The sequence below is a fragment of the Dicentrarchus labrax genome, unplaced genomic scaffold (assembly GCF_905237075.1).
Source record: "Dicentrarchus labrax unplaced genomic scaffold, dlabrax2021, whole genome shotgun sequence".
Taxonomy (NCBI): domain Eukaryota; kingdom Metazoa; phylum Chordata; class Actinopteri; family Moronidae; genus Dicentrarchus; species Dicentrarchus labrax.
The window spans coordinates 34,271,920-34,297,796 of record NW_026136711.1 but is presented as its reverse complement, the minus strand read 5'-3'; the positions used below and the strand labels follow the sequence as shown (position 1 = coordinate 34,297,796).

Sequence of the window (25,877 nt, the reverse complement as noted above, 5' to 3'; positions counted from 1 at the left end):
TTAAAGTTACACATAATTAAAGGCCGTTACAGGTGGCGTTCAGTGACCAGGCTACATTCAGCGGAGTCAGGGCTGCCAAGATGGTGACGGTTAGAGCCGACCACTGAGCTTCACAACGGCTCTTCAGAAACCTCTGGGTGACGTCACAGAGACTACAGCCATTTTTATTGATCCAGTGTCTGATCATAGCATCACTGCACAAATGATACATTATTAATATATTATTATATAAAGACAAAATCACAAAGCTGAAGAAACATTTACTGTTTGCTGTTGTTCACAAACACACTGTCCTGATTAATAAACTGCTGTGTCGTGGATTCATGACTCAGGGAAGTTGGCAGGTTGGTGGCTGGAGAAGCTTACTGGAAGGTCACAGGTTCAATTCCACCAAGCTGTGTCCGTCTGCTGCAGCTGTGCTCTTTAATGTTCATGAACTACACAAACTTTAGTCAGCTTCATTGCTAATGTCTTTGTATCTGTGCAACACGCAGCACCCTCTATCCTTAGAAAGAATCACTGTCACTGATTTAAAGTTGAATTTAAAATGAGGGAGAAAGCTTAGAAAGAGCGACAGAGGGATCTCTCTTCCAGGATGGATGGAACTGCTGCTGTATGTACAGAGCACACACAATGACAAAGCTGAAGTACATTCAGTTAGCAGCACTTTCTCTACACGTTTGGAAGGGGAGTGTGAGGCGCTTTGGTTGCAGTCTGCAATCTCACCACTAGATGTCACTAAATCCTACACACTGGATCTTTAAAGAGGAAGTTCCTGTCAAAATAAAGGTCCTTTTGTGTGCAATGTGCTGCCTCTCTCTCCCTCATTGTGGTGCTGTCTGATAGTTGCTGTCCCTATATGCAGCAGCCCTCTCTGATTAGATTCTACCTAAAACAGTCTGAACACACAGAAACATCAAAAACAGTCCCAACACACAGTTTGACATTTTTCAGCTTTTATTCAAACGTTTGTATAGAAATGATGAAGCACTGCCTGAGATTACATGATAGCTTCCAAATGCATCATCAGCAAACAACAGAAACATACATGAACTTTGAGACAATTCAAACATCAGTCAGCAACACTTTATTATGCAGGACTGTTGTATTAGCCTGCATTAGCTTTAGCTAGGTGGACCTAATAAACTGGACACTGAGTGTGGAGTTCAGTGTGGAACTGTACCTGACACACTCTGACTCACCTTAACAAATAAACAAACAATACAGGGTTGTCCCAAATAATGTCAATAACACAAATATGTCAATAAAACACAAAGTCACATTATATTTCACTTTAGCTGCAAAACATTCCCATTCATTTCCAGTAAGAGCAGCTTTAGTTCAGTGAAGGCTTTTAATGGCCATGTGTAGCTCAGTTAGGACCTTTAACAACTACAAGCAGTCTGATAATATTGGTAAATAGACAGTGTTTATACTGCACTTCTGCCCCTCATTCATCCATTCACACTCACTCACTCACTGATGGCAGAGAGCTACCATGCAAGGTGCTGCTCTGACCATCAGGAGGCGTTTTTGGTCTGAGCCCCTTAGCTTTAAACACTGATATCAAATTCTCTTTTATCAGAAGTTGACTTTAATCAGGTCCCTTTTTAACTTGGTCCATTTGAATTCTGCTGTGTGTTACTTTATTTGATGTCATTACTTGTTCTATTATCCTGCTTTGCTGTCTCATTATTTATCACATTAGTTTGTTTCTGTGTAGCTCCGTCTTATTCATCGAGGTGCTACAGTATAATGTCCTCAACAAGAGTCCAGTGGGCAGTTTGATTAGGACTTTACATTATGCTGCCTGGAATGAAATTCATCTAAAAAAGAAAAGAATAAAAGCAACAGAACAGAGTGCAAGAAGTCGTCTTTGTCCTCAACCACATTAATAACAGAGTAAAAGTGTGTTTAGTCAATATTTGTTCTCTTAAAGCTGCACAAGAGTGGAACTCAATCACAGCAAATATCAGAGTTCAACACAAACTATTCATTCAATTCTCATTAACAGAATGAACCTGAAACTAATTTAACTTTAACCTTAAAACCAGGTCTTAACCATTAAAGTGAGGAGCAGCCAAAATGTCCTCACTATCATACAGTATGGTCTAAAACTCAAAGTGATTCTCACAAAGTTTAACTGCTACAGCACACACACACTGGAGCAGACAACTGCACAGCACATGGAGAGATAGTTACGATTCTGGATCAGATTCCCTGAATGGTGTCGATGAATTGGAGACATTCAGAGGGTGTCTCTGTTCTCCTTGTCTGCAAGAAGCAAAATAAAGTTATATTAAAGAAAATCCAAACTGACTTGATGCTAATCTGAGTGTAAATACCAACAGAATGATTAATGTCTGAAAACATAAAACAACTGTCAAGACTCTAAATATGAGATACATGTAAAGAATGTGTTGTGTTGTCTGTTCATCGTGACTATGTAGATAAAAAGACATTATTTAAACTTACCTCTCTTACAACTCAGTTTGAACTAGAACAACACCAACAACCAAAAGAATGATGGGAACGGACACACCAACAACCAATCCAGTGGAGTCTGAAACAGATGACAGAGAGTGAATGTGACACTCAGAATGTAATTGTATATCACACACAGAAGATTGGACATCAGCCACACAAACAACAACAACTAAAGGTGTGTGTGCTCCTGAAATGTCCACAGCTGAGAGCTTGGTTGTGGTTCTGCTCACAGTAGTGAGGAGGGTGATGTTGTAGCATCGTCCTGTTTCTGAGACGTGCTGCTCATCAGTAGAAGACTGTTTGAATCACTGTCCTGCCTCCTCTACTTCACACTGTTTCCATGGGACTTGTGTTAAACTGCTGCTGTGCCTGAGATCTGCAAATGTGTGTGACAATGTGTGTACAGCCCAGTTCTCTACACCCTGAGCCCAGGCTGTGATGGATTTTATAAAGCAATGCTACTAATGACAAGTTTCCATTGTGCAGTAAGAAGTGACACTCAAAGCCTGTATGAGCCTCCATGGTATCACAGTATTAGCAGGAACTATCATTGTATAGATTTAGAGTTAAAGTCTGGTCCTAGTTTTTACTTTCAGTTCAGTTTCTAGTTGAGAAATAAAATGATAAAATCTTCTCTCCATCTTTGAATGTCTTTATGTTGTTTGTTCTGTGGTTCATGTGGAACTTTGCTGCTGTAAAACTGCACTTTCCCATTGAGATGAATAAAGTACTCTCTCTCTATTGATCTAATTACAGCTAATAAAACCTTCACAGAGCCTCGCTGTATTTTGGTGGCACATGTGAAACAATAATTCTTCACTTTCAGAACATTATTTTTCTTTTGACTTGTGGAACAGAAATGTCTCTGATTCTAATGACTTCAGTCTCTAAATCGCCCTCGTCAGCTGTTTTCATGCTGATCATCAGGATCAGGTTGCAGCAGCCATTTATATATCTATTACTGGGGTTGTGTGTGTGTGTGTGTGTGTGTGTGTGACTCTTTAGACTGAGCTCAACATTTACTACAGACTTCAGTTCTTCCTGTTATTTCCCTCCAGACACTTTCGTTCTTCCTCTTATCTCTGGACATTAATGAAGTCTCAGAATAAGAGTGAATTTAACACTCAAATTGAAACATTTTCAACTAATACAGATTCCTTCAATACTATTTCCTTGGGTCTGAACAAACAATAATAATAATAATAATAATAATGAATAATATAAAAATACAACTGGGAAGAATCTCACCACTGAAATGCACATATGTCTCTGTATAAATCTGATGGATGTTGTCCTGTGTGACTACACAGCGGAAGTGGTCGGTCTTGGTCAAAGGAGCTTGTAGGATGACGTCGTAGCTTCCTCCTCTTTCTGTGACCTGTGGTTCTTTAGCAGGAAGAATGTTTCCAGCACTGTCCTTCCACTCTACTTTAGGTTGTGGAGAAGCACCTCGAACAACACACTGCAGTAGCATCCCATCATCTGTTTTAAGTGTCACAACAGACGGCTCTGGAGCTGCACCTGTGAATATAATAGAAACTAAAGCTTATAAAGAAAGTTTATATAATTAGATGAACAGTACTAGGATCTTTTCTCAGAGAGAAAACGAAAAGCACAATATAAGCACTTCCAGTATTGGAAAAAATGGAATATGAGATTAATTAATTTCATTCATTTATATACTGCTTAGAAGCTCGGCTGCATTGTGTTGTCTCAGTACTTGTACTCTGTGCAATGACAATGTGATGTGAAAGTTGAATCTAATCTACTTAATAGATTGTACAGGTGGAGCTAATAAATGGGCCACTGAGTGTATTTGATCAACAGTCTCATGCTGCCAGAACAGAAAACTCATCATTCAATTGGTTTCAATTGTTCTTTTGTAGCCAACAGCAGCTGATGAAAGATTTCACTGGAGTACGTTCACACTGCAACACTTAGAGCTCAATTCGGATTTATTGCTCACATCGGATTCTTTTTGTTTGGCTGCTCACGTTATTGTTTGAATATCAGATTCCAGTGTGAACAGGTCCCGGTCCTGAAGTGAGCAGCATGATGAATGTGGATCTAGAGTGACGTAAAAGTCACATGACTTCTGATACGACTGTTCACACTGAGGTCACACTGCAAAACATCAGAGCTGAATCTGATCTGGACCACACACACACACACACACACACACACACACACACACACACACACACACACACACACACACACACACACACACACACAATTACAACAATTGTATCAAGTAGATTCCAACAACCTGAAACTTTCCTACGATGTTGCAACAAAGTATGAACAGACTGAAATGTGCCAACAGAGAGCCGTCACTCAAAGGGAGAACACATTTCCACCCTTTTTGGTATCATATGAAAGTAGGTGTTAATATTTACACAGTGCTGAGCGCGGGTGCACAGTACCCTATCCTATGTAGCACTCCACTAGTGGGAGGATGCATCGGGTTGTGCCAGTGGTAAATCCAATAGAAAGCAAGCAGTCAGTACAGAGAGATAGAATCCTCATTACATTGAAAAATGCATTCAAATAATGCTTGTTGGTAATGTATTAGTGACCCCCCACAGACGGAGGGTTTTACTGCTTTCATGGGAGCTCAGACCCCTTCTTATGGGAGCTCCACTCCCACTGGCTCCCACAGAACTCCAACCCTGGTTCACACTGCAGACACAAGTGGCCCAAATCTGATTGATTGGATCATTAATGGGACTCAGATCTGATTGTTTTAGAACAGTGTGAACAGCACCAATCACACTGAATCTGATCTTTTACATTCTGATTTGGGCCACTTTCATTCAACAGTCATATTCAAATTCATGTGACTTTTACGTCACTCTAGATCCACGTTGGTCACGCGGTTCACTTCAGGACCGGGACCTGTTCACACTGGAATCTGATATGGGCCACATCTTAAACATAATGTGAACAGCCAAACAAAACAAAGAATGTGATGTGAGCAATGAATCAGAATTGAGCACTAAGGCTTGCAGTGTGAACGTAGCTGTCCCAAATCAGAGTTTAAAAGATCACATTCATGTGATTGAGTCACATATGAGCAAAACTATCTGATTGGGCCACTTTTACCTGCAGTGTGAACACAGCAGATTGTCTCCAAAGGAAGGAGAGCATTCTCATTATTTGATCTTTAAAACTACAGCTTTGTTATGTTTTATCATTTGAATGGATCAATCACTCTACAATCCATACTAATTCAATTCTGATCAAATATTTCACATTGACCAAATCAGCCCCGAATGAGACGAGAGGTGAACTGTTCCAACAATAATGAGACAAACATGAGGCCTGTCCAAACCTTTCCCTGAGATTCATACAGTACTTTTTATTGCACTCAACTAATATAAAAACTCTTCTGAAATATGAAACACAGGCTTTTTAAAATCAAACACACCTCGTTTCAGAAATTGGATCAGTGAGAAATTTCTGCTCAACATTGTCGTGCTGCTCAGATCTCAAATTCAGGTTTTGGCGACAGGTTTGACTCACTGACTATAACTCAGATTAACAAACATTTAGAGACAGACGGGGACGAGGACTCAAGGACTGGGCTTCACTACAAGTTTGAGCTACTTGTACTTTACTCGAGTATTTTCACTTTATACTACTTTATACTTCTACACTACATTTCAGAGGGAAATATTGAACTCTTTACATTTATCAGACTGATGTAGTAATTTAATTTGATCTAACATACAAACACATGATCAACATATAAAATATAATACTTTTTTATTATACTTTTGCTTCTTTTAAGTACATTTTGCTGATACTCATCTCAGACTCAAATCCTCTGTAAAGCTTTAGTAGGTGTTGCTCTGTTTCTGTCTGTCTAGATGTATTCAGGAATGTTTAATATGGATTCATTCAGAAGCTGTGGCTCAATGAAATGACCAACACCCTTCACCTTGACAAAATAAGGTTCTCTCTGAAGAACAGACAGTCACAGTTTGATCACATCTGGCTGCCCTTTGTCTGCTACCTGAGAAACAACCAATAATGTACACTCCCTGTGTACTTTACTGGCCAATACAATTTCCATCGCTTGTTCTTTTACTATCTTTCCACTGCAACCTTTATTGTTGTACAGTGCTTCCTGAGCAGAAGGGAGGGAGGGAGGGAGGGAGGGTGAGTTCAGAGTATATGTTGTTCAGTTAAGTGATGTTGATACTATCTGTTGTATTAGCTTTGCTTCTCTTCAATGAAAATGTACACTGCACTCTCATGTCCTACATTTTGGAATCCTTCCTCAATAAAACAGACTTGACAAAAACAATGTGGATTCATTCAGAGAGAAATCTGCTGCCTAACTTCTCCTTTCAGCAATATCTGATTATTGTGTCAAATATAAAGGAACTGTCCTTAAAGTAGTAAAGTAATGTATATTTAGTCAGAGTGAGTTCAAAGCTGTGATGATGTTTGATGGTTCATGTTGTCATTGTCACTCAGAGTCAGATTATTTTCTATGAGCTCTTCTACTCACTCAGCAGCTCATATATTGTGTTCATGTAGCAAAACTAGTTTTATCACTTGGTTCAATCAGTTCAACCACAGTCACACCTAGTAGTTAGTATGAGCTCATATTTACACCAACAGGCTCAACTGTAACAATCAGTGTGTGTGCTGGAACTCATTGTAGTTTGGTGCTGCACTAATCTTTGTTCAATAATCACATATATGTACATTGAAGTTGTCCAGGTGTGAACTCACAAACAGCCGGTGCAAGAGATTTCAAACAGGCAGTACAGGCAGCCTGTGGAGCTGCACTACAGGCCTCGTTTTGTGCACGCTGCCATCTCAACTGGAAAGTAGCCACAAACTATAGAGAAAGGAGGCTCAGAGTTGGGGCTGACCTTCAGTCTGTGCACGCCAGTGAACAAGTGGCAGTGACAAGAGCTGGGAATCACAAGAGGGTTTTTATGTCACTGAAAAATAGCTTTAGTGTTGGAACATCCATTCAGTGACACATCTGAAGAGCGAGTATTTCATCTCATCAGCCTCTCGTTATCAAAAAGCTTGTTGGTAAAAATGTAATGTGACTGTTGATTTGCAACCTGCAAACCTCCAAAAGGCAGCAGAAGTTCTGCTTCAGGAGACAGAGCTCAAATGTTTCAGTACTAAAAGTTTCATGCTGCACTTCTCAATGAGCACAGTTTCTCTGAAACACAACAACAACATGAACACAACAGGGTGGGAAATATAATAATTGTGTAAATAGTTGTTCTTCCTCCACTGACTGCTGTCCAGTGAAGTCCACATTAAAATCATTATGTGCTTCTTGGTGGTGGGTCGGCTCTGTGTGTGTGTGTGTGTGTGTGTGTGTGTGTGTGTGTGTGTGTGTGTGTGTGTGTGTCTGTGTGTGTCTGTTCTTTCTGTTATTTCTCTCCAGACCCTCTCATTCTTCCTCTTACTGTGTACATTCATGAAGTGGGGTCTCAGTCTCAGAATAAGAGTGAATTTAAAAGCCAGTTTAAAAAATGTTCAACTTGTGTAGACGTCTTAATCACGATTTCCTTTGCTCAATCTGAATAAATGTGAAAGACAAAATAGATTTGAATATGAAACTAGGACTAGGGAGAATCTCACCATTAAGAGGTACATATGTGTCAGCAGAAATCTGATGGTTGATTTCCTTCTGTGTGACTACACAGGTGAAGGTGTCGGCCTTGGTCAAAGGAGCTTCGTAGGATGACATCGTAGCTTCCTCCTCTTTCTGTGACCTGTGGTTCTTTAGCAGGAAGGATGTTTCCAGCACTGTCCTTCAACTCTACTTTAGGTTTTGGAGAAGCACCTTCAACCTCACACTGCAGGAGCACCCCATCATTTGTTTGATACGTGTCTTGATAAACGGCTCTGGAGCTGCACCTGTGAACATAATAGAAACAATACAAGATAGTGTACATGATTTGACATATAATAAGATATAAGTTCATCCTTCTCTGTTAAAAAAGAGTTTAATATGCACCTTACATACCTAAGGATTATCATTTGGTTCATATTTCAAACTTTTATTTTTACCAAAACTACAATTTACAACGCAAACACTTTATTCTGACCCACATCATGACAGAAGTACATACCAATATTTTGACTACTCATTTAAACATCCCATTTATTCTACACTTGTTAAGCTGAAAATTATCCTGAAATGATATTGCATAAATGTGTTGTCTGATATGCTAAACAATGTTTTATATTACACTAAAGGAATATTAAAATGTGTTATGAAATGTGAAATACAAATTGTTATCTTCTGAAGTTTGTAGGATTGAGCTGCCAGTTATATTAAGGTTGCTTTCTTCCTGTTTATTTTAGTTATAAAAGCTAAATTTCTGTAATTTGGTTTCTTTTGGTTGAGTTAGGTTATATATTAACATATTACAGTATACTGTTCGTTCCCGGCCAAAGTTTTAGTTGCATCAGAAAAATGAGATTAATAAAATAAATGGGTGGTACAACTCCACTGTTGAAAACAGGTAATAATTTGACTCTCTGCTAGATTATGTTACAAAGTTAATATCAGAGGCTGAAAATGAGAATCCAAATGTTACATAAAGTCCAGGGTAAACCTTAAAGTCCAGTCTCTACAGATGATAAATAAATAAATGATGCTAATAATAACACATGAATGTCGTAAATGGTCCAAAGTCATACTGAAAACTCAGCATGTAGAACACTACTGCCACACTCCAGGACTCACCTTTGACCCCAGGGTATCTGTTTCTTAAGATAGGATCTGAAAGACAAAATAAAACAGAATTATGTTAAAGTGTTTGTCTGACATTGTCAACATGGAACACAGATAATACTGGAAAACATTAAACTTGTTATCCTGATTATTAAACTGATTAAACACATAAAAAGAAGCTAGAGTTTTAGATTTAAAAACGAATCTTCTTAATCTGACAGAACATTCACAGATGAGACTGGTTTTATGTCCTGGAAGAGAAAACACATCTAACAGCACCGTGTGAAGCAGCTGCCTCCAGAAGAGATTTCATCTGATCAAACATGGTCAATAAATGTGGCACATCACAGATCTGCTCATTGTAAACCTCTGACTGCTGCTGGACCAGAAATCTGTCTTTATTACAGCTAACACTGCTGGTTGTGGATCCTCTGTCTCACAAAACTGATGATCATCAACTTCCTTTGTTAATCCAGAACTTCAAATCCAAACCAGCTGTGAGTGCTCTCATAAGGAACATCCTTTATAACAACCCACATGCAGGGCTTTCCTTAAAGAAACTGTTTGACATTTTGGGATATAAAATGCTTATTTGCATTCTGGTGAAGAGTTAGATGGTAAAATTATTATCACTTTATTATCTGTACATTAAATATAAAGCTACAGCCAACAGCTGGTTATCTCAGCACAAAGACTGGAAACAGGGGAAACAGTCTGTGTCTGCTGAACAGTGAAATAATCCACCTACCAGCTCCTCTAAGGTTCACTAACTAACATGTTGTTTAATCTGTATAAAACCTTAAGTGTAAAAGCAACAAGTTAATGTTTAATAGGGCTTATGAACCGGACTATTTCTGCCGTCCTTTACCTTGCTCAGAATGAACTTTACAAACAGCAATATGACTCAATGAAAGGGAAACATATAGAACTTCAGCAGTATGGAGGGAACTCTCTTCCTGGTGTTTATCCAACAGTTTATCTGTTTGTTTGTTTCACAGGGACAGCACACTATGAAACATAAACAGATAGAGAGGAAACAGAAATGCCACAGATTGAATGTGTATGCAGCTTCTACACAAAGCTACAGCAGCCTCCGTCCTCAGGACAGGGCCTCGTCCAGATGTGTTACTCTGACTGTCTGATGGCAGCTGGAGCTCATGTGGCACACTTGAACCAGTCTCTGTGTCTGTGAATGAGCAGCATCTTTACAGCTGTTTGATGGAAGCACTCACCAATAAGAAGCTCAATGCGGGATCGTCTTTGTGGCTGATGTCGAGGAAAATCACAGGTGTAGGTTCCACTGTCAGACACCTGTGTGTTTCTGATAACTATGGAGGCATTACCCGACTGCACAGCTTCTGGAAAATGAAAGACCCGTCCTTTGAACTGTGGGTCTTGACCTGGACGGCCATTATTGTATTCATCACGCTTATCATACAGGAACACCTCCTGACGATCTCTCTTCCAGTCAAAGAGCTCTTCCTTAATGCTGGAAGTGCTGAGGGAACAGGGTAAAATGGCATCACTCGTTTCCATCACCACCAGTTTGATGACAGGTGGACCTGGAAGACAATAATAATAATAATAATAATAATAATAATAATAATAATAATAATAAATAATCACATTTTGTTAGCCTAAACACGCTCCAAAACTCATGAAACTTGACACACGTCAGTGGTGGTGAACACATTTCATATGGGGCTCGTCCATGGGCATGGCCACATGGCTCAATAACGTGACCTAAAGAGCAGCCTCAGCAGGGGCATGTTTCACTACTAGTTATGATCCAGAAAATCAAGTTACCCTCAGTATTTTATTGATAATGATAAGACCATAAATAATATGGAGTATGTGGTTAACAGCTTCAACAAGTGTTTGAAATTGTGAGAATGAGTGAGAGTAAAAACAGCTTCAGAGAAATGGATTTCTAATGCCACCTTTAGATATTTCTATTTCCTAAGAAAATATTTCTGTATGTGATTGTGATTAAATGATGTTTCTGCAACCCCTTAAAGGACCAGTGTGAGGTATTTAGTGACATCTAGTGGCGAAGTAGCAGACTGCAACTAACTGAACACTGCTGCCATCTGTATAGGACAACCTGGGTTAGGAGAAAGTATGGTGGCTAATTTTGACTTTTAATAGTGTTTCTTTGCAACATTTAATCTTTTCTTTTTTTCAAGTGATGACTTCCACAATAACTCTGTAATTAATTAGACTTTCTGCTCTCTCAACACACAAATAAGAAGAAAGAGGAAACAAGAGAGAGCGACGAGGAAAACACAGAACTAAAAGTGAAACTTAATTCTGTTCATAGTGATTTCTTTGTCTAGTTGGTAAAAAGACAATAAAAACTACACAACTTGTGGATTTTATGATCAACTGAACAGTTAAACTGTAGAAATATAACTGTGTCCACATCTAAGAAAGCAAAATAATAAATAATTCAAGTAATACGATTTTATAACTGATAGTTTCACCAATTGCCTAACTTCCAATATTAGAAATATATATTATATATATTTTAAAATATCTGTATGTATCAGTAAAGGTTTCTCGGAAATAGTGAAACTCATCAACAGGATGGAGACGACGCCCACGCACACACAGACACACACACACACACACACACACACACACACACACACACACACCTGCAGTAGCAATGACGCCACATCTAAGGCATAAACCAGCTCGTGGTGGTATAGCAGCTCCTAACATACTGAATAGATCCATCATACGGCTGTAATTGATCACATTGATGCTGTAATCAATTCAATCAATACTATCGATTATCAGGATGCATTTTACATCACGTTAGCAGTTGCAGGTGTTTGCAGCCTCATTCATTTCCTGTTTCAGACAGCTTCAGAAATAAAAGAAGAGTGATGAGTTTTCTTACTGTGATCAGCAGCCGTTCCTGCAGACCAGGTCAGCAGACAGAGACACACGAGAGGATCCATAGTCTTCCTCTGAGGATGAAACATCAGCTCACTGATCAGCTCTCTTTAGAACGGAACCTCAGACACTCCTCACTGCGGGATTGGCCCCATCACAAACACTTTCTATTCCTCAGCTTCTGCAGACTGCAACGACAACACGTCCGGCACCAATCCTTCACAATAAAAGCGCAATCTCCGTCCATATTACTGTAACTATGACTCATGAATTCTGCAGAAGAACTGCTCAACTTGTCACCTGAGCAGTAATTTATCTTCATGAACAATAAAGACCTGTGTGAAAAAACAATTCAGCCATATATTGACTGCAGTTTTACCTTTACTATTATTACAGTATAGTATAGTATAGTATATTATATTATAGTATAGTTAAGTATAGTTAAGTATAGTATATTATATTATAGTATATTATAGTATAGTAAAGTATAGTATATTATATTATAGTATATTATAGTAAAGTATAGTATAGTATATTATAGTATATTAGAGTATAGTAAAGTATAGTATATTATAGTATAGTATATTATATTATAGTATAGTAAAGCAAACTATAGTATTTTATAGTATAGTAAAGTATAGTATATAGTGTAGTACCTTATACTGTTTATTGACCCTTTCAGGTTCATAAAGACAATTTTCATCAAAAACACTGAATTGTTTTGGTGTTACAATAAAATATCAATACTAAACTGGCAACATAAATTAACATAAACAAATACTTTTAATACTACTACTAATAATAGTAATACCTTTATTTATATAGCACCTTTTAAAAGCAGAGTTCATAAAACAGATAAATCAATAACAGGTTACTAAGAAGGTTTTATAACAACAGAGAGACAGAGATAAAGAACTAGATGAAACATATGGTAGAGGGAAATGATTAAAGATAAGTACAGTGAAAGTGATAGCTGTGATACACAAAATGTAAATAAATATGAAAAAATACAAAAATGAGAGCAGAATAAAAGAAATAAAGAAATAAAACAGATATATTTAAGTGAAAAGATGACATCACATAAAGGAACGTCTATAAAATGGCTTTTAAAACGTGATTTAAAAGAAGTCACTGTTAAGTCTTTAAGATTCCACAGAAAATAGGACCTGAATGCAACACAGGCAGAGGCAGGACACAGGTATTCAGAACCAATCTTTACTTCCCAGGAAAAGGTTATGGTACACAGAGATCCAGGAAAAACATCAAATACATCCAAACTGGCACAGACAGAGGCAGCCTGGTGAAACAACAGGCAGTAAGCCACAAACCAAGGTAACAAACGGTAAACAGATCAGATGCAAGTGGCAGGGGAGCTGAACGGAGGAGAAGACCTCAAGGGGACAACCTGGGGTCAAGGTGAAGAGCAGAGCAGTTGAGGACGAGGCCCTGGAGGCTGACGATGTAGGGGGAGCAGCATGCTGGATTCTACAAAATAAAACAGGAAGTAACACAGGAAACACTAGAGTTTCTGACAGACCACGAAACGAAACCTTTTCAGTGCAGTTTCTCAGAAAGGAAATGATGAAATTGATACTTTTCAAAGAAGAGCTTTGCTTTTATTCTGGAGAAACGCTGATGAGCAGAGAAAGGTTGATTGTTAAAGTCTCACCACAGTATTTCATCAGAAATATCAACAGCCAAAGTTATTAAATCAGTTGTGTTTCAACTATCAATAACCTTTATTAGATTTATGGAGTAAGGTTTCTCTGATACTAAGCACTGAACTATTTAAATTCTTTTTTGTTCTGTTTATTTTATTTTGATAAGTTATATATTTGTCTTTTCTAGTGCTGATATTTGATTACAGTTTTTGTGCAACACCTGGATAAAGTTTATCTTGTTGAAGAGAACAGAGTTCAGAAATCCCACACTCTCCCACCCACACCTGCAGCTGTAATGATGCCAAATCAAAGAAAGAAAGGAAGGACAGCATAAAAGTACTTTTACTGTTTACATTTCCAAAGAAGTTGTCTGAGGTCTGAGTCATAGACAGAGTCAGTCGCTACCACCGGCTGCCAACTCTGGCCTTTATATATTTTAGGCCTTGTTACCTGTATTAGTTAGTTGTATTAGTCAAGGTAGAAAGAGAGAGAGAATGACTCCTTCATGGGGCTCTAGCTCTACCAGGTGAGCTGCCATTTAACTCTTGTGTGTAAAAAATGTCTCTATTGCTGCAGCTCCACTTCAGAAGTCACTCCTGCCAATGTAATTACCAGAAAGAATTGTATTGACTGTTTCATAAATAGATCAGTTTTAGTGAAGGACCAAACCTGTTGTCTTCAAGTGGCTGAGATACCTGCAGCTGAATGAGAACGGGCTGTGAAGTGTATAGGAGTATTAGTGTACAGGGTAATTACATGGTTCAGCCAGTATGTTAAATTGGCTTCAATGGTCCTTTGGTCCTTAGGACGACCTGCCTTGTGTCCGAAGAGCAGAGCTGTTCAGGACGAGGCCCCGGAGGCTGCTGGTGTTCATGGAGCAGCTCTGGAAGACAACTTGGGGGCAGGAACCAAGGGTGAAGCAGTTGTGTATTTTATTTTGATAAGCTATATATTTCTATTTTCTAGTGCTGATATTTATTTACTGTTCTTGTGCAACACCTGGAGAAGTTGTAACAAAAGAATGTTCCACCTCAGGATCAACAAGTCTATCTTGTTGAAGAAAAAAAGAGTTGTTTCTGTGCCAGTTCAGAAATCCCACACACACCCACACAGGCACACACCTGCAGTCGTAATGACGCCCAATCAAAAGAGAGGAAGGAAAAAAATAGTTTTATGGTTTACATTTCCAAAGAAGTTGTTTGAGGTCTGATATAATGGGTGGGTACCGCCAGCTGCCAAGTCTCATCACCTTACACAGCACCAACCAACACTCTTCCTGGGGGCTTGGTCCCTATCTACAGCCAGTGTTTGGTTTTCCTTTCTGTGGTTTCTTTAGCCGACTCCTCTGGGTCTCAAACTACGGTAGGTGCCAGTTCACAGAGGAATCCCTGAAAAAATGAAATAAATGAAAGTAAGAACTTATTATACTACAGGACATTACTTTACTGTATTTTGTAAGTACTTCATTTCCTGTTATATTTAGTTTCAATATCGACTTGCTCTGCAACCTCACTACGTAGTGATGGCAAGATAGTAAGTGGAGGTAAAATGAATGGTTCAAAAACACTGCAAACATGGATTGAAATGGGAACTATCAGGAAGAGAAGTGTAGACCAGGAGGACTCCTTTCCCATCATATTAGCTCTGGTTCTTGAGCCAGTTACAGTCAGGATTAACAACAGTCAACAATAAATAATCTTATGAGGAATAAACCTGCCTCCTGCATGAACTGTCTATAGCTGAATAGGTTCAGCCTACACTACTGTATTTTAACGTCAGTCATAATAGTGGAGCTTGGAGAGCATGGTATTGCTGTAAAGAGTGTGAGAAACACTAATCCATAAATCACTTATACAATCCATGCTGTGTTGCAACATTCATGTTTGATTTGGAGGAAAAGAGGCTCTTCCTGTGAAGCATTAGAGTTGGTAAGTCTTGTCTCAGCACGATAAGTGCACATCCTCCCACCCACGCACAGTAACAATGAATCCATATCTAAATAATCCCCTCCAGTTACAACAGCTCCCTAATCCTCCAAAACACTGAGGAGGTATAATTAGTCAATATGAAGGAACATGCTTCATCAACAGGTGTTACCTTTGGCACCTTTAACTTCTTAGTGGGAAATGGCAACCTTATGGAAGTTGGCAGGTGAGGAAGGTCACAAGTTCAATTCCACCAAGGTGTGCCCTTCCTCTTCTTATGTTCACTCCCCATTGCTCAAACCACTCTGCAGGAACAAAGTCCACTGAACATGTCACTGCTCTTCAATTACACCGGCTCCCTATATCACAGTGGATCACCTTTATAATCCTACCATTACCCTTTAAGTCACTTCATAACCTTTCCCCTGCTTATCTCACAGACCTCCTTTACACTTACTCTTCCTCTCATTCCCTACGCTCTTCATCAGCAGGTCAACTGGCACTGCCATCCATCTACCTCAGTACAATGGGTGACAGGACTTTCTCCTACGCTGCACCCACAGCACTGTTTAAGATGGTGTAAGGTGACCTTGAGTGCCAAAAAATCCACCACTAAATAAAATGTATTATTATTATTATCATTATTATTAAATGGTGATTGTGTCCCAGAGCTGCCTCTAGTGGAACGCGGAGGAATCTCTTTTGAATTAAATAATTAAAAAACATATAATACTGTCAAAATACTATCTACTAACTAACATTTCAAATGAAAATACTATGAGATTGCTGAAATGTCGTTTAAAGTAAGTTTTGCATTTCCTGTAATATTTTGGTGTCTCAACTTCCTGTGTGAAACGGGTTGAAATGACTTACTGGTTACATCTAAACAGGCATCAGATCCCTAGAAACAGCATGTGAAGGATTTCACAGAAGTTATTTGAATGCAACTTACTCAACCTATAGTTTATATTTATATAATAAACTCAGGAAGCCTACTGTATTTCTCAGCATTATTCTTTGTGAGAAACTTTTTTTCTTTAGATTATTATTTAAGATGTAAACTTTGAGCTGATCACAAGCTGCAAATAAAGAGATCAGTCCCTTCCAGTGTGCACAACAGGACATAAAGTGCCCTCCAGTGGCCTAACCCTAACTAAGCTCTTTCACTTTAAATGCAACATGAATTTCCAAGCACTGGTGCCTCACTACCAATTCAATTTTATTTGTATAGCGCCAATTCATAACAGAAGTAATCTCAGGACACTTTTGAAATAGAGCAGGTCTAGACCGAACTCCTTATAACATTATTTACAGAGACCAAGAGAGCAAGGAAAAACTGCCTTTTTAAGAGGCCGAAACCTCAGACAGACACCGGCTCTAGGTCGGTGGTTGTCTGCCTTGACCAGTGGGGGTGAGAGAGAGAGAGGAAGAGAGGAGCTCAGTGCACCATGGGAAATCCCCCAATAGTCTAGGCCTATAGCAGCTTAACTAAGGGATGGTTCAGGACTCACCGGATCCAACCCTAACTATAAGCTTTATCAAAGAGGAATGTCTTAAGCCTACTCTTGAATGTGGAGAGGGTGTCTGCCTCCCGAACCACAACTGGAAGCTGGTTCCACAGGAGAGGAGCTTGGTCGCTTCCTGACAAACACAAAGGTGAATATCATCCATCAGGATCTGTCCTCCCATCCATCAGTTTACCAACCCTGCCAATCTGCTCTCACATTCACTGCTTACCTCTGATCTTTGGGCTCCAATCCAAATAGTTTGGGGACGAGGGTCGGCACACCAGGTCAAACAGAGCAGGTTATAAAGCACGATAACTATCCTAATAATTAAGGTTAGAGGTTAAAGTATTTCCTGGGGTGCAATTCCTTAGTGGCATTGTATTCTGCTTAACTGCATTCAGCTTGTGAGTTAATGTGATGTAAAGATGCATTTTAATTACGAGGACTGTTTGTTTTCTCTCCCACTCTCACACCCTGCTGTCTGTCTCTGCGCTGCCTGTCGTCGGTAATGTTTGCACAACAGGAGAACACGATAAGTTGGGCTAGTTCGCCTTCTTATTCAGATAAACAATGGTCTGAGTGTTTGTTCAGGATCAGAAGAGTTCTCCGTGTGGTACACCACTGCAGGTATGGCCATTATGCAGCTGGGGTGCAATTCCCATGAGGCACTACGTTAATTATGGGCGCGACTTCGAACAATGTCCAGTCACCAGGTGCTTCTGCTGCTCTGTTTGAGCTTTGGGCAGAACAGCTCCATGCTGTCTTTAATGGGGAAGTTTCATCTGTAACATCCAACCATCATGGCATACAACCTGACCTGAGTCACCGTATTTAGGCGCAGCTCGAGTTGACTGCCTGAACTAGCTCACTGGCTTCACTCCATTGATTGACTTGATTCCAACATCTTCGTCTCCATCCTGTTTTGATCAGGTAGTTCATTGATGAGCTGCAGACAAACTCTTCTCCTTATATAACTGATCCTTCAGACTCTCATATTGCTGATGTGCAGCAGATAGAATGAAATAGAACATGTGGAGAATAAAGTGGTGACCACAGTCACACACAAATATGGACTTTATCAATCAATCAATCAATCAATCAAACTTCATTTACACACACATTATGTTCAACCATGCAGTAATACCTGTTAGTGTGGTTATAGTTATGTCAGTGAGGAGACATTGTCTGATCAATGATAAGAGCTGTCATACCAACGGGTGATTCAGACGTTTATCTTTATTGTTCCTGTTCAACTGATAAACTGAGAGATAAACATTAGTGATGTCAGAGTAAACTTCCCCTCCATACTTTCTCTCTGTTTTACCTCAGTGAATCATATCAGTGTGTGTGACTGCAGTGACCAACGTTCCCCTCAGAGATCAACAGTTTCATCTGACCTCAGGTTAAAATGTGGTTACAGTAATGTGTGTGAGTAGAAATTGTCTGATCAATGATAAGAGCTGTCATACCAACGGCTGATTCAGACGTTTACTGTATTTGTCTTCAGTACTACTGGAGAGCAGCAGGGGCCGATTTACTGGATAGATTACAGAACTGGGTTGGCCTTTCTGGTTCAGCCTTAAACTGGTTTCATTCCTATTTGACTAATAGAGTCTTTAATGTCTGCATTAATAATCATGTTTCCTCTTCCGCTCCCCTGCTATGTGGTGTCCCTCAGGGGTCGGTTCTTGGTCCAGTTCTGTTCTGCCTGTACATGCTTCCTCTGGGTCATTTGTTCAGCCGCTTCCATGACATGTCATACCACTGTTATGCTGATGATGATACACAGATCTACTATTCTGCAAAACCCAATAACCTGAATCAGCTGTCCTCTCTCCATGAGTGCTGAGCTGCCACCAAACACTGGATGTGTCTTCATTTTCTCCACTTAAATCCTGACAAAACTGAAATCATTTTATTTGGCCCTGATAACTTTGTCACTGCCGTTGATCAGTTTATTGGACCAAAACCCACTGCTAAGAATCTGGGTATCATCTTTGACCAGTATATGACATTTGACCTTCATGTTACAGAACTTGTCCAGTCCTGTTTCCTGCAGCTACGAAATAAAATCAAAAGATTCCTGTCCTCCAGTGATCTGGAACTATGAATTCACATCTTCATTTTCTCCTGTCTAGATTACTGTAACTCCCTCTACACGTGCCTCAGTCAGACTTTGTTAAACCAATTACAGTTAGTCCAAAATGCAGCCGGAACCAGAACCAGCCTTACTCCTGTTCTTGCATCCCTTTATTGGCTTCTGGTAAAGTTCAGAATCAATTATGAGATCTTACTGATTACATATAAGACACTTTATGACCCCCCAGTTACATTTCAGATGTCTTGTTCCTCATTCCACTCCTCGGCCACTCCGCTCCTCAAATCTCTGCCTTTTATCCGTTCCCCTCTCTACCTGTAAAACTAAAGGTGACATTTGCTGTTTTAGCCCCGACATTGTGGAACAGTCTTCCCCATTCACTGAGATTCACTGAATCTGTGGACTGTTTTAATCCTCTACAAGTCTTTTATAGATCTCCTTGTTTGATTTCTCTTCTGTCGTGTCTCTTTCAATCTATCCTTCCCTCTGGTTTTATCTTCCTTTGTTTTTATTTACATGCTCCCTATGTTTGTGTTTTTGTGTGTTTGTTTATTTGTTGTTTGGAAAGCACTTTGGATCTCTGTGTCAAAAAGGTGCTATATAAATAAAGTTCTACTTACTTACTTACTTAAAGAACTGAGGTAACACACACACACACACACACACACACACACACACACACACACACAGGTGGAGTGTGTGAGTCATTAACATCAGTAATATAAATGTGGAGTGTGTGAGTCATTAACATCAGTAATATAAATGTGGAGTGTGTGAGTCATTAACATCAGTAATATAAATGTGGAGTGTGTGAGTCATTAACATCAGTAATATAAATGTGGATGTGTGAGTCAGTAACATCAGTAATGTAAATGTGGATGTGTGAGCAATAGGAGCTGTAAATGTTGTCAAGTGAAACCAAAGAAAAGCTGAGAAGGTGCTGCTGCTGGCGGGGATGCAGCCACATGAGAGAGACCAGAGCAAAGCTGGGACCGGGTTTTTATCCTGATCGGTACGCTGCTGATGGTACCTTCAGGGACACACAGGAGAAACAATAACTTGTCCACCACATCAACATGTTAGACAGGGACCCTCACAGGGGACAATCTTGTTTCACTCAGTGTTTTACACACAGATAGGCCCTAAATACAATCCCACTGCTCAGGTGGAGGATTCTGACAGTCTGAGCAGAATTCATGAGTCATAGTTAATCTATGGACAGATGACTTTTATTGTGAAGGATTGCTGCCGGAAGTGTTGTCGTTGCAGTCTGCAGAAGCTGAGGAATAGAAAGTGTTTGTGATGGGGCCAATCCCGCAGTGAGGAGTGTCTGAGGTTCCGTTCTAAAGAGAGCTGATCAGTGAGCTGATGTTTCATCCTCAGAGGAAGACTATGGATCTTCTTCCTCTCGTGTGTCTCTGTCTGCTGACCTGGTCTGCAGGAACGGCTGCTGATCACAGTAAGAAAACTCATCACTCTTCTTTTATTTCTGAAGCTGTCTGAAACAGGAAATGAATGAGGCTGCAAACACCTGCAACTGCCATCGTGATGTAAAATGCATCCTGATAATCGATAGTATTGATTGAATTGATTCCAACTTTCTGATCAGTGACAGTATTTTAGGAGCTGCTGTGTGTGTGTGTGTGTGTGTGTGTGTGTGTGTGTGTGTGTGTGTGTGTGTGTGTGTGTGTGGGGCGTCGGCTCCATCCTGTTTTGATCAGGTAGTTCATTGATGAGCTGCAGACAAACTCTTGTCTTTATAAATACTGATGAAAACTGTATACTGTATATATATATTACTGCCTGTTTATATCACAGCATATATACAGTATACTGTATATATGTATATTTATACTGTATTTTATGTTTATATCACAGTATATATACTGTATACTGTATATTTGGTACTGACTGATTATCAGCTGTTTAAACTGTATACACTGTATATATTAATGTACATACCTGTCTATAACATGTTCCATACATACATTTACTACATTACTGCACAACATGTTTACATTAGAGTTTATAGATTGGACTTTTATGTATTTGTTGGTTTATTTAACAGGTACACAGGTGCACATTAATGCCCTCTAGGGTGCTCATCCTAACCATGACTCAGCTGTTTCACAACTGTCTGCACTCTGATTACTTTGTTTTATATATATATATATATATATATATATATATTCCCTCTGGCTGTAAATACCAAGAGGATAATTTCCATCTGTAGTCCCTGAACAGATGTTACACAGTCACCATAAAAACATTGTTACATTACAGATCTTTTCCCAGAGTTCCTGTGTTTGTCATGGTTTCCTTTATTTATTGAGCTAATAAGTTAACATTTTAATAAATACCGGAGGAGCTTCACTTTTCTTTAGTCTCATCTTTGGGAAACCTGCGAACACAAATAAGTGAAAATGCACATTACATGTGCAGATAGAGAGAGGGAGAGGAAGAGAGTAGCTCAGTGCATCATGGGAAGTCCCCCAGCAGTCTAGGCCTATAGCAGCATAACTAAGGGATGGTTCAGGACTCACCTGAGTGCAGTGTTCTAGAGGGGTAATAGGGTACTATGAGCTCTTTAAGATATGAAGGGGCCTGACCATGAAGAGCTTTATAGGTGAGGAGGAGGATTTTAAATTCAATTCTACATTTTACATGGAGCCAGTGCAGAGAAGCTAGTACAGGAGAGATGTGATCTCTTTTTCTAGTTCCTGTCAGTACTCGTGCTGCAGCGTTCTGAATTAATTGGAGCGTTTTAATGGACTTATTGGGGCAACCTGATAATAAAGAGTTGCAGTAATCCAGCCTTGAAGTAACAAATGCATGGATTAGTTTTTCTGCTTCTTCTACAAGACAAGTACAGAGAGTCCGTTGTCTGATGCAGTTAAAAGGTTGTTAGTAACTTTAACTGGTACCGTCTCTGTGCTGCCTTGTGGAACTCCACAGGTTAAATCTGCTGTGGATTACAATGATTGGCCTCTGGTGTCAGATACATTTTATTATACAGGATTTAAACCAACTCAGTGTTAAACCTCAGATACCCACTGCTCAACCATGTCAACTGGTGGAAACTGGCATCTTATCTTTGTGTTTCTCTGGATCATTGATTCATTGCCAACTTTGGTCTCACGCTTACAAAAACATGTTGAAGCCACTAACCACATTATCCATATTATTTATGGTTTTATCGTTATCAATACAATACTGAGGGTAACTTGATTTTCCATGGAGCCGTTTTGCCACGCCCATGGGTGAAACCCATGTGACATTTTCACCACCAATAATAATCCTAGCAGTTTCAGTAGGTAATCTGAAATCTGACTGTTCACTAAACTGCTCATAAACTGGTGTTTTTGAGTGATTGTAAATCTGACTTTGGTTCTACATATGAACACACTGATTATACAAGTGTTTGTCTTCCAGGTCCACCTGTCATCAAACTGGTGGTGATGGAAGGGAGTGATGCCATTTTACCCTGTTCCCTCGGCACATCCAGCATTAAGGAAGAGCTCTTTGACTGGAAGAGAGATCGTCAGGAGGTGTTCCTGTATGATAAGCGTGATGAATACAATAATGGCCGTCCAGGTCAAGACCCACAGTTCAAAGGACGGGTCTTTCATTTTCCAGAAGCTGTGCAGTCGGGTAATGCCTCCATAGTTATCAGAAACACACAGGTGTCTGACAGTGGAACCTACACCTGTGATTTTCCTCGACATCAGCCACAAAGACGATCCCGCATTGAGCTTCTTATTGGTGAGTGCTTCCATCAAACAGCTGTAAAGATGCTGCTCATTCACAGACACAGAGACTGGTTCAAGTGTGCCACATGAGCTCCAGCTGCCATCAGACAGTCAGAGTAACACATCTGGACGAGGCCCTGTCCTGAGGACGGAGGCTGCTGTAGCTTTGTGTAGAAGCTGCATACACATTCAATCTGTGGCATTTCTGTTTCCTCTCTAACTGTTTATGTTTCATAGTGTGCTGTCCCTGTGAAACAAACAAACAGATAAACTGTTGGATAAACACCGGGAAGAGAGTTCCCTCCATACTGCTGAAGTTCTATATGTTTCCCTTTCATTGAGTCATATTGCTGTTTGTAAAAAGTTCATTCTGAGCAAGGTAAAGGACGGCAGAAATAGTCCGGTTCATAAGCCCTATTAAACATTAACTTGTTGCTTTTACACTTACGGTTTTATACAGATTAAACAACATGTTAGTTAGTGAACCTTAGAGGAGCTGGTAGGTGGATTATTTCACTGTTCAGCAGACACAGACTGTTTCCCCTGTTTCCAGTCTTTGTGCTGAGATAACCAGCTGTTGGCTGTAGCTTTATATTTAATGTACAGATAAGAAAGGATATAATTTTACCACCAAATGCAAAAAGCATTTTATCCCAAATGTAAGGGGCCCTTCTTCCCTGGAAGTTCGTTAAGCAAGAGGTTTACAATGAGAAGAGGACAAAGATCTGTGAGTGTAAAGCCACATTTATCAAACAACAAACCTGGACATTTATTGACCATGTTTGATCAGATGAGATCTCTTCTGGAGGCAGCTGCTTCACACGGTGCTGTTAGATGTGTTTTCTCTTCCAGGACATAAAACCAGTCTCATCTGTGAATGTTCAGTCAGATTAAGATCGTTTTTAAATCTAAAACTCTGGCTTCTTTTTATGTATTTAATCAGTTTAATAATCAGAATAACAAGTTTAATGTTTTTCCAGTATTATCTGTGTTCCATGTTGACAATGTCAGACAAACACTTTAACATAATTCTGTTTTATTTTGTCTTTCAGATCCTATCTTAACCTCTTAGATATCATTTTATTGATGTGCATTTCAGTCTCTCAGTATCTACCAGTTTTAAACTGTTTAATAGCACAAACATGAGGAACTGATACATGTTCATTTAATCACAGTAAAGCAAACACTCTGAGGTTTCATCAGGTGTGTTAATCTTACTGAAGGCTCTGAGAGAGTTAAATTGTTTAATGACGAAACAGAAACAAATAGAAGTTTTCTTGTTTTTGTTTTCATTTGACTTTTGTTTAAAATCCAGTAAATAAGACATAATACAGACTATCAGGCTGAAGTTCTCAGGATCTCTCCCTCAACTTGTCTATAATGTCTGTAGAAACTTTGATGTTGACAGACAGAAGTGGCTCTGAGATATTTTAGAAAGTGCAGTACAGATTATCTCCAGCAGGTGTCCACAGAGCTCTCTAAAACTTCTCCAAAGTTCCCAAATGATGACAATAAATCCCTTTAACCTCACTCTGACCCTGAATAAATGTCACTAAGAGTTTAATTGAACTATAAAAATCTGTTTTTAATATTTAAATAAAGATGTACATATTAATTATCACTGAATAATGTCTGTGTAAACAGATAAATAAAGTTTCTGTGTTCTGTGGGAGTCCCACTACCACAGGAAGTCCGACAACGTTAACTTCCATATATGGTCAGACAGGTAATTTCAGTGGCTACAAACTCAGCGTGTTTTCACGGTGCTGACTTACCATTGGATGAAAGTATCTGTCAATCAGACACAGGTGGAGCTCCTGTGAAGATGCTCTCCTGTGATTGGCTGATGGAGTTAAAGGTCTGTTAGTTTGCTCACTTTAGGTCGTAGAAAGATGCTGATTGGTTTGTTTTGTTGCTGGGCGTTTACTGATTTCAGAGAGACTGAACATCATTGGTCCAATCTTTAATTGATAACTTAATATTGACAGAAATGACGTAGTTTTAAAGTTTGATGAGCGGCGCTAAAATGAACCGAGAGACACAATCGACTTTTATTCTCCTTATTTTTACTTCCGCTTGAAGTGAAACGAGTTGGATTTAATCGGTGGACTTTAGTTCTTTAAAACGAGCTCCTGTTCGTCTCCAAATGTCTGTTTTTGGACCCATAAATACATTTGAACTGCAGCTAGACAGGATAGCTAGTAAGTTGCTAATGAGTTTACTGCCATAAAGTAATACAGTGCTGTTGTAATGTCGTAAATCTTATATTGAGCTTCTTAAATCCGTGTAAAAAACGAACATGTAAGCTTTCAAACGAGCTCCAATATGAGTACATTAACGTCCACAGTCAGCATTCAAATATGAAATAGATTGATTTATTATTGCTCCATAGAAATGTCGGGTCGCGTGCAACCTCCGCGCTGTAAAACATTAAGAAACAGATACCCTGGGGTCAAAGGTGAGTCCTGGCTCTGATGGCGTCACTCTCTCCATCTACTCTGTGTTTTCAGTTTGGCTCCAGAGACCATTTACAACACTCATTCATTATTATTATTATTATTATTATTTATTTATTAGCTCTGTAGAGTCTGGACTTTAAGATTTACTCTGGACTTTATGTGACTTTGGATTTATTTTCTGTCTCTGAAACAAACTGTTGTTCACATTTACTAACAGAGAGGCAATTAATACAAAACCTCTCAATAGTGGAGTTGTACCATACATTTTAAATCAGCCTAATTTTTCCTGAGGATGTAATGTTTGAAAAACATTTAACATGGTTTAATATTTCTAATTCCAGGAAAAACATATTAGTAATAATTCA

At 39.3% G+C, this 25,877-nt stretch overlaps 2 protein-coding genes and 1 long non-coding RNA gene across 11 annotated transcripts in view; 1 reads left to right on the top strand and 2 right to left on the bottom strand.

The window, feature by feature from the left end:
- The window catches only part of LOC127371740 (butyrophilin-like protein 2), an 83,256-nt gene extending 70,952 nt beyond the window's left edge, over positions 1-12,304 (bottom strand). For 4 of the 9 annotated variants that reach the window (XM_051414738.1, XM_051414737.1, XM_051414742.1 and 1 more), the window contains exons 1-3: positions 12,117-12,301; positions 10,444-10,773; positions 9,224-9,259 (exon numbers count right to left, since the gene is read on the bottom strand). In XM_051414738.1, the coding sequence (XP_051270698.1) occupies positions 9,224-9,259; positions 10,444-10,773; positions 12,117-12,201 (451 nt within the window). In that variant the 5' untranslated portion in view covers positions 12,202-12,301. Of the gene's footprint in view, positions 1-3,921; positions 4,009-9,223; positions 9,260-10,443; positions 10,774-12,116 lie in introns of all 9 variants that reach the window. The other 5 variants (XM_051414748.1, XM_051414749.1, XM_051414739.1 and 2 more) reach the window with 4 other exon arrangements.
- The window catches only part of LOC127371738 (neogenin-like), a 197,338-nt gene that overhangs the window by 83,649 nt on the left and 87,812 nt on the right, over positions 1-25,877 (top strand). The window lies entirely within an intron of this gene.
- Positions 940-3,915, bottom strand: LOC127371753 (uncharacterized). The gene is made up of 3 exons (XR_007886438.1): positions 3,736-3,915; positions 2,476-2,563; positions 940-2,274 (listed from the first exon to the last, which is right to left on the bottom strand). It is a non-coding gene; the product is annotated as an uncharacterized LOC127371753 (long non-coding RNA).